Consider the following 11,865-nt stretch of genomic DNA (forward strand, 5'->3'; position numbering starts at 1 on the left):
GGAAAACTGACACCATGATTCAGCGAATTGCATTATTTTACAGCAACCATATCAAAAACTACCTGTTTCCCAATGATGAGGGGTCTGATGAAGGCGATAAGAACCTGCACTATAGGAAGATTAGACTAGCAGGCCAGGACATTCAGGACACAGAACTGCCACTGGAGAAGAGAGTACTGGCAGTCCACAACATTGGCCTACTGGGATACACAGGTATAGTGTAGTATAAGAAACGGGTGTGCTTAATGCTTATTCAACACTTTGTAAAGTAGTAAACTATACTGATTAAAATAAAGAGAAGAAACCTGCAATCACTGAATAGGTGTATCTCAGGGCTCTCCAACACTGTTTCTGGAGAGCTACCCTCCTGTAGGTTCACAGCAACCCCAGTCGTAACTAACCTGATTCAGCATATCAATTAGCTAATTATATTAGAATCAAGTGCGCTACATTAGGGTTGGAGCTAAAACCTACAGGATGGTAGCTCTGCAGGAATCAAGTTGGAGAAACCCTGTATTTAGCTAATCAACACTTTTGTCTGTAGCAGACGCTACAAAGGTCACCTTGACAACATAATCTATTGTTTTAACACAAATGATAACCGTCCTATGGGCGCTCTGTGTAAACAGTATTATGTAATGTTTTCTGGCGGCAGGTAGCCTAGAGGTTAAGAGTGTTGGGCCAATAACCGAAATGTTGCTGGTTCGAATCCCAGAGCCGCCTAGGTGAAAAATCTGTTGATGCAATTAACCAGAGATTATCCATTATATTATTCTCAAGGTCAAATCAAACTTTGTCACATGCGCTGAATACAAGTGTAGACTTTACTGTGAATAAAAAGGGGGGGTCAAAATCAATAGTCAGTATCTGGTGTGGCCACCAGCTGCATTAAGTACTGCAGTGCATCTCCTCCTCGTGGACTGCCCCAGATTTGCCAGTTCTTGCTGTGAGATGTTACCCCACTCTTCCACCAAGGCACCTGCAAGTTCCCCGACATTTCTGGGGGGGAAATGGCCCTAGCCCTCACCCTCCGATCCAACAGGTCCCAGACGTGCTCAATGGGATTGAGATCCGGGCTCTATTCGCTGGCCATGGCAGAACACTGAGATTTCTGTCTTGCAGGAATCACGCACAGAACGAGCAGTATGGCTGGTGGCATTGTCATGCTGGAGGGTCACGTCAGGATGAGCCTGCAGGAAGGAGAATGTCTTCCCTGTAATGCACAGCGTTGAGATTGCTTGCAATGACAAGCTCAGTCCGATGATGCTATGACACACCGCCCCAGACCATGACAGACCCTCCACCTCCAAATCGATCCCGCTCCAGAGTACAGGCCTCGGTGTAACGCTCATTCCTTCAACGATAAACGCAAATCTGACCATCACCCCTGGTGAGACAAAACCACGACTCGTCAGAGAAGAGCACTTTTTGCCAGTCCTGTCTGGTCCAGCGACTGTGGGTTTGTGCCCATAGGCGACGTCGTTTCCGGTGAGGACCTGCCTACAAGCCCTCAGTCCAGCCTCTCTCAGCCTATAGCGGACAGTCTGAGCACTGATGGAGGGATTGTGCGTTCCTGGTGTAACTCGGGCAGTTGTTGTTGCCATCCTGTACCTGTCCCGCAGGTGTGATGTTCCGATGTAACGATCCTGTGCAGGTGTTGTTATACGTGGTCTACCACTGCGAGGATGATCAGCTGTCCGCCCTGTCTCCCTGTAGCACTGTCTTAGGCATCTCACAGAACGGACATTGCATTTATTGCCCTGGCCACATCTGCAGTCATCATGCCTCCTTGCAGTATGCCTAAGGCACGTTCACGCAGATGAGCAGGGACACTGGGCATCTTTCGGTGTTTTTCAGAGTCAGTAGAAAGGCCTCTTTAGTGTCCTAAGTTTTCATAACTGCGACCTTAATTGCCTACCGTCTGTAAGCTGTTAGTGTCTTAACGACCATTCCACAGGTCCATGTTCATTAATTGTTTATGGTTCATTGAACAAGCATGGGAAACAGTGTTTAAACCCTTTACAATGAAGATTTGTTTAGTTATTTGGATTTTTACATATTATCTTTGAAAGACAGGGTCGTGAAAAAAGGACGTTTCTTTTTTTGCTGAGATCATTGTGCAAGATGCTTCCTTGACTCAGGCTGCTTGACTAGACTGACAAAATTCAAACGGCAGTAAGGTCATTTCTGCATGACCAAATTTAAATATTTTTCTTACAGTTTAATATATGCTTTCACGAAGAATAAAAACCATGTAGGATATTGGGATTATACATTTTATAATTGTAGCTGACATGACCACCGTTGTCATTTTTTACCCAAGTGCTATGACTGATTTTTAGAGTAGTACGTCACCACAGGTGGCTCATAGTTCAATGGTTGAGAATTCTAAACCCACATGAGCTAAGAGCACCCAAAACCAGAGTTCATTTGACCTTTTGATAAAGAGCTACTGTGTAAATATTGAACTGAGCCCCTAATCTTCATTTAAGGCGATTGCACTTTCCTTCCCAACACTGCAATATGCAAGTCTACGTTTAACATCGTTTTTGCACCCCATTGGGGATTTGAATTTACACTGCAAGTGGAAATGTCAGGGACTCAGCGCATTACCACAGTGAGCCAACTGGCCAGAGACAGATTTGCTCGTGATGGACATTTGATCATCAGAGCATGCCAGTGGACTTCAAGTATGCTTTAGTGAGAAAGTGTTGGGATCAGGTACAACTACGTTTACCCACCCCAAGATTATTCATAAGAAATTTCACCCACCCACAACTTCACACCAGAATGCATTTTATTAATTTGAATGGGTTGGGCAGAGGCTGAATTTGGGGTTTAGTTACATGAGCAATTAGGGTTAAAGGGTGTAAGTCACTCTGGATAACAGCGTCTGATAAATGTTTCCACATCCAATTGCACCAAATTGTCGTGGTGAGGTATAACTCCTGTGGGCTAACTTTACTTGTTGGGGCATACTTACACAATGGATTGTTTTGGTCTCCGTGTATGCTAATGAAATGAATAAATTACATGAAGACAACAAAATGCATGTTTGGCACCACTGCACTGCTCAAATAAAAGGCAAGATTATATTCAGTGTCTTGTGAAATCAGAGCACATTGCAAAGCCATCGTGTGTCAATGTTTGATATGTAGCTACTAAAAGTAGATACACCCCAAGAGAGGTACTTTGCCTCTGAAAAGTATTAAACCATTTTCCCAGGTGGCTATGCAGCAGCAACCTGTGCTGCAGAGTACATGCCAGCCATGGCAGACTTCCTCAAGCAGCCCAGCCTGTCAGATGACCAGAGGATCTCTGTGCTGGAGGGGCTGTCTGGGGTCTGTTATGTCCACTTGACCAACCAGAAGCAGGCCCACTCAATGGGCCTCTACGCCACACTACAGGTAGCCTAGAGAAGGGTTATTCAACACTTACCCTATGAGGTCCAGAGCCTTCTGGTTCTTTTCTGATAATTCATTGCACCCAGCTGGTGTCCCAGGTCTAAAGCAGTCCCTGATTAGCCGGGAACAATTAAATGCAGTGAAACTGGCATTGTGGTAGAGTTGGAGTTTAAAGGGCCTGGAGGTTAGAGCAGCAGGTAACTCTGGCTGTAGATGGTCACCTGCCATTGTGGCCTTGAGCAAGGCACTGAACCCATAACATTCAATTTTAGCATTTAATTATAAGCCAAAATTTGTCTGACAATTTACTACACAATATTCTCCTACAGGAGCTGATGGACCCCACCTGCCCACTGTCTCTATCCACCAAGGCTAAAATGTGGAGCTGCTACTTGCTCAACATCCTGTGTTGTAACAACATCCCAGTTATACGCACCTTGGTGGGGTCACAGAGCCTGAGGCTGACCCTAGAGGCTCTGGAGGGACAGGACTGGTACGGCTGGCCGAAGAACTGCGCCAGGGAACTGCTCTGCATGCTAGGGTTCTGGGCACCACAGGTTGTTACAGCACTAGGCGCAGGACAGGTTACAGAGCAAAACAATGGCTCTTAAGCAAACTCATTTCTGAGCCTTTGTTTGAGGGCAGGTTTAAACATAGGACAACGGATGTCACTATTCTTTTGGAAGTTTGAGAAATTAAAAAGGCAAGTTAATAAAAAAATGTTTATTTCACAGAAGTCCTGAAGCATATGTACACAGAGTGCATTAAAACAGCACTATAATGAACATTTCTCAAACATAGGTTATCACAAATAGATTTAAACAGCAAAGATAAAAACAACAAGGGAAACTTCCCTTTTCATAATCACATGGTAAGCTGTTGTGGTTTATGAAAATAAAAATCTTATGCAAATAAGGCACAAGTATCTCTTCAGATGTAAGCAGAGAAAATATAAGCAGCAACTACAGGCATCAGTGCCAGAATGACAAGTCCATAACACAGTCCAGACATCTCCCAAAATTTAGTTACACCAGTGCACTGAAGTTCTGTCACTCAATCATCCTCTGAGGGTTCATCTTCCTGTTGTTCTGTGACATCATCCAAGACATCAGCATCGGGTGTAGTACATTGGTCATCAGATTCATCTAGCGCTTCCAACTCATCTTCGGTACCAAGGGTGATCTCTTTCAAGTCATCCAGACTATCCGGACTCTTTCCAGTCAACCTCTGAGGAGATAGCATGAGCTTTGAACATCACAAGCGACCTTAAGTTTAAAAGCATCCAGCATACAGACAAATACCCTTATATGTTGCATCAATTTCACACTACTTACCTCTATCATGTCAGCCATGTGACGTACATGCTGGGCCAGCTCCTGAAGCTCATCATTCTCAGTCTTCAGCTGGGCTATCTGCTCATCCTTGGCATCAATGTCTTTGTGCAACTAATCAAACAAGGTGACAGTCAGTTTGAGAAATTGACAGTGTCAGGCTTCACCATCAGCTAAAAAGGTCATTTCAGACCCCACTATCGGCTTATGTCAATGGCACTATATTCAAACGACCTGGGATCAAAATTCTACAAGAATATGAAAAACAGACATCTCTGAAACAGACCAACACCCATTGTGCCAGAGAGAGTGATTTTGACAAATTGCACCATGGGAAAGGGACAAGTTGATGGCTAAACAGTCAGCTTTCATCAGTGATGTACTCACTTTCTCATTCTCCTGGAGAACGCTGTAGAGCGCTTTTCGTCTCTCCTCAGCTACCTCCTTCCAGTAAGAGGAGGGAGGGGTTTCTGAAAGAGGAGGGTAGGCCATTTCAATTGAAGAACCATTAGAGATTAATGAGAGAATATAGATATATTCTATGGGATTAATAGTACAACATTGTACATATAGACAAAATAAACCCAGTCCATTTGTGAAACATGGATGTGATAAATGGGATTAGGATCATGGCCAGCCATAAAACAGTTAATGCTTACAATTCCTTGAATACAAACATACCTTTGACCATTAGTTCATAGGCCTCCTTGGTAACGCCATCAGGTAGATTTTCATTTTCTGTGTTTATAGATTTGACGGCAACTTCAGCCTTCACCCTCTTTGAGCCCTTCCCTTGTTCTGCATTCCACTGTTTTCTTTTGGGAACCACCTTTCCTGTCTAACAAAAACTAAGAATTACTTGATCAGCACAGTTGTTGTTAGATCATTTACCAATAAAATGACAGCTGCGCCATACAGGTTGCAAAACAGTTGGGAAGAATCGTACAATGTCGATTCCGTGGCACATGATTAACGAACTGATACACACAACACCTGCTCCAAAATTAAGTCTCAATTTAAAATTATACAAAATTCTAGCAACCAATAGAATGTAATGTATATGGGGACAGTAATCCCAGCGCTGCAGATTCTGCTGGAGACAGTTGTTATTAGTGCTGAGCCCAATTAGGCGACTGGTCGACTGAGATTGTTTTAGTTGAGCAGTAACACATAGGTGTGCATACCTCAGTGAACTAATCCATTTGAGGCATAGACTAAAAGCCAATTTATGCTTGATTTCAAAATGTGGTCAGAGACTCCATATAGAGGGTGTGACAAGTGCAGAGCCCCCAGAAGCCCCCCCCCCCAAAAAGAAGCTCTGTACCACATTGCCCAAAATGTAATAATGCGGAAGGCTCTGTACTGCTCCGCATTGACATGACTGGTTGACAGTAGTTGGGGGCAGTACATCCTATATAAACAAACTAATTTCCTTGACAACAGCGCTGTGAAGTAGTATGAATGTCCCAACTTCTGCTCCGGCCATATCACCGTAAATGCTGCATGGCCAACGCCGATGTCGGATTGACCATGCGCCCAGATGCACTTCTCTCCAGAATTGCCCCACCAATTTATGCAGTCATCATTTCATAACTTTGTGTGAATTGTTTGATTATATATTAACATATATGACCAGCAGTACACTTACCATGAATTCATATCATTTTTAATCTTCAATATTATTTAGAGTCTTCCTGTTTTCAATGTCAGAGTGGCCACAATGTTTGCAGTCCAAATCCTACACTACCCTTGTGAAAAACAAGTTTCGGTTACTATAATTCCATTTACAAGTCCTGTCAATTTAGTTATCGTCTTTTGTTTGGCGCACTCCTGTCAATGTTAATTAAGGACGTGCACGCATAGAAGTAGGCCTACACGCTACCTGCATGCAAATGTAAGCATATAAATTTGGGGGATCTGATAGTACTTCTAATTGGCTTAACGCACCACCACTAATGACCTTTGGAGCGTCTCAAAAATAATGCTTTCACCTCAAACAGCAAGAAAACAAAGTCTGATTTACATCCACTGAGAATCACAATAGTTCCTCAATGAACTTCAAAAATATTTCCAGCTTGCTGCCTCTCCATAACTCCAAAAGGTCATAAAATAGGCGTCTTATCAGTGCTTAACTTGGACTGAAATACTCAGCTCCATTGAGCTCCCACCCAAGTCAATCGCTGCTTCTTATCCCTTGTGTGAATAGCCTACAGCTGTGTGTCCCGAGCTCAATGGTGCTGAAAACTGAGGGCCTAGAATATTTTACACAATGTTGCAAGTTCACTAGCACATTGCAGGCAGGACCCCAAATTAATATGCGGTTTCAAGTTTGTTGCTGACAGGCCATGTGTAGCCAATGTGATTTATAGGATATTTTTAATCAGGATATTTTCTACCTGCAATGTGGGCTATTTTTTACGTAGTTGACAATGGCAATAGAAGTTATCATTTAGATAACATTTTGATTAACTACATGACAATGATTGAGCTATGAAGACAAATGAAATGAAACTGTTATAAATCATAACTGGCTCAATCGAGCGGTAGAAGTGGTAAGATAAGTTGGCAGGGTGGTAGGGTTAGAGGGAAATGGATAAATCAAAGGGGATTGGAAATTACACAAAGACATTGATAGGAGACAATATTAACACTGACCCCCCCCCCAAAAAAACACAACATGGTTAGATAAATACACCGATTTGTGCAACAGTCCCCAGGACATACCAGCATTACTCTGCCAAGGTTCTTATTGACTGCAGCTTGCTGGAGGACTTGCAGAGTTTTCCTTGTAGGTCCCATGTCTTGAATGGACCCACCAAAAAAGCTCTGAAATAGAACATGAAGACAAACACATTTAAAGTTTAATCAAGTAGTTGGTTAATTGTGTAACAATTCAACAAAAAGCCTGTGCTCATGTGATTCCATACAAAACCAGTCAGGAGTGTCACACCCCTCTACATGAAAAACCACTAAGGTGCAACATTGGTGGGAAAATAAGCAACCCTCTCCGTGACCTCAGTGAGCACACTCAGCATTTACCTGGGTATAGTGCCATTCAACAAACCCTACTCTGGTTACACTGTCACTTCTGGGATAGCAAATAAGTGAAGTGTCTGAACGGCCCTTCGGCTCACGTGAAGGCAGACATGGGTCCAAAATAGAATTAAAAAAAAAAAATCAAAAAAATCACATGCTGTGTTTGAACTTTGTTGCAATGGAATCAATAGAAGAGCCTAAACAATCCAATCCCCCCCACCCAGTCTACCTGGCACTCCAGGCAGGCTAAAGCAAATTTCCAATAGTATTTGAACCCAGGTCAGGTAACCAGAGGTGTGGACTTGAGTCACAAATATGATGACTTGCAACTTGACTTTGACACCAATGACTTGTGACTTAACTTGGACTTGAGCCTTTTGACTCGACACCCTCCCCAAGCACAGATATTAAAAATGCTATTAAAAAAAAGGGGAAAAAAGTGTGCAGTGCATCAACTCTTCATTTAACAGATTAGTTTGAATCGGACAGCAGCCAATCAAATTGTGCCAGCTGAGGAAAAAGTTGCACGTGGCAGTGCAGAGGAATGTCGGCAGGTGAATTCAGATGGTGCTAGAGGTCTACCGATTACGATTTTTCAACGCCGGTACCGATTATTGGAGGACCAAACAAATCCGATTAAATCGGCCGATTTTGTAACAATGTATTTGTAATAATGGCAATTACAACAATACTGAATGAACACTTATTTTAAGTTAATATAATACATCAACAAAAATGTTGCCTCAAATAATGAAACATGTTCAATTTGGTTTAAATAATGCAAAAACAAAGTGTTGGAGAAGAAAGTAAAAGTGCAATATGTGCCATGTAAGAAAGCTAACGTTTTAAGTTGCTTGCGCAGAACATATGAAAGCTGGTGGTTCCTTTCAACACGAGTCTTCAATATTCCCAGGTAAGAAGTTTTAGGTTGTAGTTATTATAGGACCATTTCTCTCTATACCATTTGCATTTCATATACCTTTGACTATTGGATGATCTTATAGGCACTATAGTATTGCCAGTGTAACAGTATAGCTTCCGTCCCTCTCCTCGCTCCTACCTGGGCTCGAACCAGGAACACGTCGACAACAGCCACCCTCGAAGCAGCGTTACCCATGCAGAGCAAGGGGAACAACTATTCCAAGTCTCAGAGCTAGTGACGTTTGAAACGCTATTAGCGCACACCCCGCTAACTAGCTAGCCATTTCACATCGGTTACACCAGCCTAATCTCAGGAGTTTATAGGCTTGAAGTTATAAAAAGCGCAATGCTTGAAGCATTGAGCTGCTGGCAAAACGCAAAAAAGTGCTGTTTGAATGAATGCTTACGAGCCTGCTGGTGCATACCATCGCTCAGTCAGACTGCTCTATCAAATCATAGACTTAACTATAACATAACACACAGAAATACGAGCCTTAGGTCATTAATATGGTCGAATCCGGAAACTATAATCTCGAAAACAAAACGTTTATTCTTTCAGTGAAATATGGAACCGTTCCGTATTTTATCTAACGGGTGGCATCCATAAGTCTAAATATTCCTGTTACATTGCACAACTGTCAACGTTATGTCATAATTACGTAAAATTCTGGCAAATGAGTTCGCAACGAGCCAGGCGGCCCAAACTGCTGCATATACCCTGACTCTGTTGCAAGAGAAATGACACAATTTTCCTAGTTAAAAGAAATTCATGTTCGCAGGCAATATTAACTAAATATGCAGGTTTAAAAATATATACTTGTGTATTGATTTTAAGAAAGGCATTGACGTTTATGGTTAGGTACACGTTGGAGCAACGACAGTCCTTTTTCGCGAATGCGCACCGATTATATGCAACGCAGGACACACTAGATAAACTAGTAATATCAACCATGTGTAGTTAAATAGTGATCATGACTGATTGGTTTTTTTATAAGATAAGTTTAATGCTAGCTAGCAACTTACCTTGGCTTCTTACTGCATTCGCGTAAGAGGCAGGCTCCTCGTGGAGTGCAATGTAAGGCAGGTGGTTAGAGTTGGACTAGTTAACCGTAAGGTTGCAAAATTCAATCCCCGTGCTGACAAGGTAAAAATCTGTCATTCTGCCCCTGAACAAGGCAGTTAACCCACCGTTCCTAGGCCGTCATTGAAAATAATAATGTGTTCTTAACTGACTTGCCTAGTTAAATAAAGGTGTAAAAATAATAATAATAATAATAATAATAGGTGTCCAAAAATACCCATGTCCGATTGGTATGTAAACTTGAAATCGGCCCTAATTAAATCGGTCAACCTCTAGATAGAGCCCTTGGAAAGAACCAAAATTATTATACCCGAAAATAAAGACGACGCTGTATAAACAAAAAATGTATTGCAACTTGCAAAACTTGCGGGAAGAAAATTACAGACGGAGGCGCAACAACTTCCAGCTTTGTTCGACATTTGAAGATGCACAAAGAACGCTAAGTGTAATGTAAATGTCAAATGTAAAGTCGTGGCTAATATAGCCAACAGCTATATAATTTATATCTTTGCTAGTGTATCATGTAGGTTAACGTAACGTTAAATCAATGAGCCTCCACATAGTCAACGCGGGAACGTGAACATTGCACCCAAGATTGAGCTACAACTGGCTAGGCAGTTGGTAGCCTAAATCCTGCCTGATGTTACTGCTGTTCCTAAAACCACTGACATACGTTAGCCTACTGTAACCACACACAGAGGGTGTCGCCCGATTGAGCCCCATAGATCCTCGATTGCTATGTGGGGGTGTCTTTCTCATGGCTACCCATGTATTTCCATGGAAATATAAAGTTTATTTGGAAAGTAATACATATTTGTAAAAGCATTCATGATTTGCGTAAATGTAATATACTAACTATTACTCTTTAAAAAATTGAAAATGGTATTACATTTGGTTAAGAGCACATGACTAGTTTAGGACTCGAAATTCAAAGTTTAGGACTTGAGAGCTGAGACTTACAAAACAATGACTTGGTCCCACCTCTGCTGGTAACTGACTGGATTGCACAGGCAGGTGTGGGAAAAGGGTAGGCTTACCCTGCGCCTAGCACAACTGCATACATGGGCCAATTGCCTTCCAATTCGCTCCAGGTCATCATCTTACCCGCCGACAACCAATTAATTACTGTGGGAACTAGTCTTAAAAAGCTAATTATGGGAAACTACAAGTTAGTGAGTATGCAAACATTAACCCTAACAATAGTAACAGGCACGAGGTAGAGTCATGAATTTCAAAACGTTGAGTTCCAATTCTGGAGGTGCATGAAGGATCTGTGGGTTAAAACCACTTCAGTCAACTTGCTGAATTTTAATGGTTCGCCTCCTTGCACATAATACTTAGCACTAGACTGGGGATTGGCATATATATTATTTGCTTACCTTTATGTTGTCAGAGGCTTTATTCCCAGGTTTCATTTTCGTAATGGACATTTTATTGACAAGACCTGGTGAGAAAGGTAAGTTACACTGTAAATCCTAAAGGCAATTTACAACTCGGAAAAAGTGACTTAAGAATGGTAAGTTAAATCGTTAAAATGTAGCCAAGAATGTTGATACCGGAATAGCGTTCTATAACTGTCGGACTTCCCATCTCGCCGGAGGAAAAAACCCGCCAAAAATGGCTGGCAATGTACGGCCACAGACAAAAGCAGAAAGTTACCAGGATCTTTGGTATGCGGCCAGGTTAAGTAATAACTGTCTACATAGTTAACATTATCAATGTCTTGCTCCAAATATACTAACGCGGACCAAATGAGCTAGTTAGTAAAATAGAAAGGATCAAAATCATAAACCAAACCGGCTAAAACAAGTAACTAGCTGGCGTTAGCTAACACAGTACTGGCCAACATTCCTTTTTTTGTCACAAAAAAGGCGCTATCATTCGTGTAATACACTTATTGACTTGAGCGTATTTGACCGGAGAGAAATTCAAAATGTTATACTACCATATAATAATGTAACTCACAGTTTTGCCAGCTTCCCGAGAGTGGAATCAGATTGTTTTACTTTATTTCTCGGAAGTCACTGTTCTTTCTCGCCAACTCGCGCCAGGAGCTTAAATATCCTCTTAATCACGTGACGTGATGCTACTT

General features: G+C 42.0%; 2 protein-coding genes across 3 annotated transcripts; one reads left to right on the forward strand and one right to left on the reverse strand.

The window, feature by feature from the left end:
- On the forward strand, nt 1-4,015 carry armh2 (armadillo like helical domain containing 2). The gene is made up of 3 exons (XM_014178284.2): nt 1-213; nt 3,226-3,407; nt 3,734-4,015. Exons 1-3 carry the CDS (start codon nt 15-17, stop codon nt 4,013-4,015), a joined length of 663 nt encoding a protein of 220 aa, XP_014033759.2. The 5' UTR covers nt 1-14.
- A 97-nt stretch (nt 4,016-4,112) lies between these two features.
- LOC106588823 (geminin DNA replication inhibitor) lies at nt 4,113-11,865 on the reverse strand. 2 transcript variants are annotated; one of them, XM_014178282.2, is made up of 7 exons: nt 11,739-11,865; nt 11,153-11,217; nt 7,460-7,561; nt 5,417-5,573; nt 5,123-5,205; nt 4,739-4,849; nt 4,113-4,631 (listed from the first exon to the last, which is right to left on the reverse strand). In XM_014178282.2, the coding sequence occupies exons 2-7, from the start codon at nt 11,201-11,203 to the stop codon at nt 4,458-4,460; spliced, it is 678 nt and encodes a 225-aa protein (XP_014033757.1). In that variant the 5' UTR covers nt 11,204-11,217; nt 11,739-11,865; the 3' UTR covers nt 4,113-4,457. The 2 variants fall into 2 exon arrangements, with proteins under 2 accessions (XP_014033757.1, XP_014033756.1); XM_014178281.2 differs by lacking the exon at nt 11,739-11,865 and adding an exon at nt 11,330-11,707.

The sequence above is a fragment of the Salmo salar genome, chromosome ssa27, assembly GCF_905237065.1.
Source record: "Salmo salar chromosome ssa27, Ssal_v3.1, whole genome shotgun sequence".
In the NCBI taxonomy this organism is placed as follows: Eukaryota; Metazoa; Chordata; class Actinopteri; order Salmoniformes; family Salmonidae; genus Salmo; species Salmo salar.

What these genes read in the sequence shown, in the direction of transcription:
- armh2 (XM_014178284.2), top strand. Translation starts at nt 15, where the DNA reads ATGATTCAGCGAATTGCATTATTTTACAGCAACCATATCAAAAACTAC. An exon ending in TGGCCTACTGGGATACACAG is followed by an intron (nt 214 to 3,225) that starts GTATAGTGTAGT and finishes CCATTTTCCCAG; the next exon opens with GTGGCTATGCAGCAGCAACC. An exon ending in GCCTCTACGCCACACTACAG is followed by an intron (nt 3,408 to 3,733) that starts GTAGCCTAGAGA and finishes ATTCTCCTACAG; the next exon opens with GAGCTGATGGACCCCACCTG.
- LOC106588823 (XM_014178281.2), bottom strand. Translation starts at nt 11,363, where the DNA reads ATGGGAAGTCCGACAGTTATAGAACGCTATTCCG. An exon ending in ACCTTGGCAGAGTAATGCTG is followed by an intron (nt 5,574 to 7,459) that starts GTATGTCCTGGG and finishes AGTTTTTGTTAG; the next exon opens with ACAGGAAAGGTGGTTCCCAA. An exon ending in TTCTCCAGGAGAATGAGAAA is followed by an intron (nt 4,850 to 5,122) that starts GTGAGTACATCA and finishes TTGTTTGATTAG; the next exon opens with TTGCACAAAGACATTGATGC.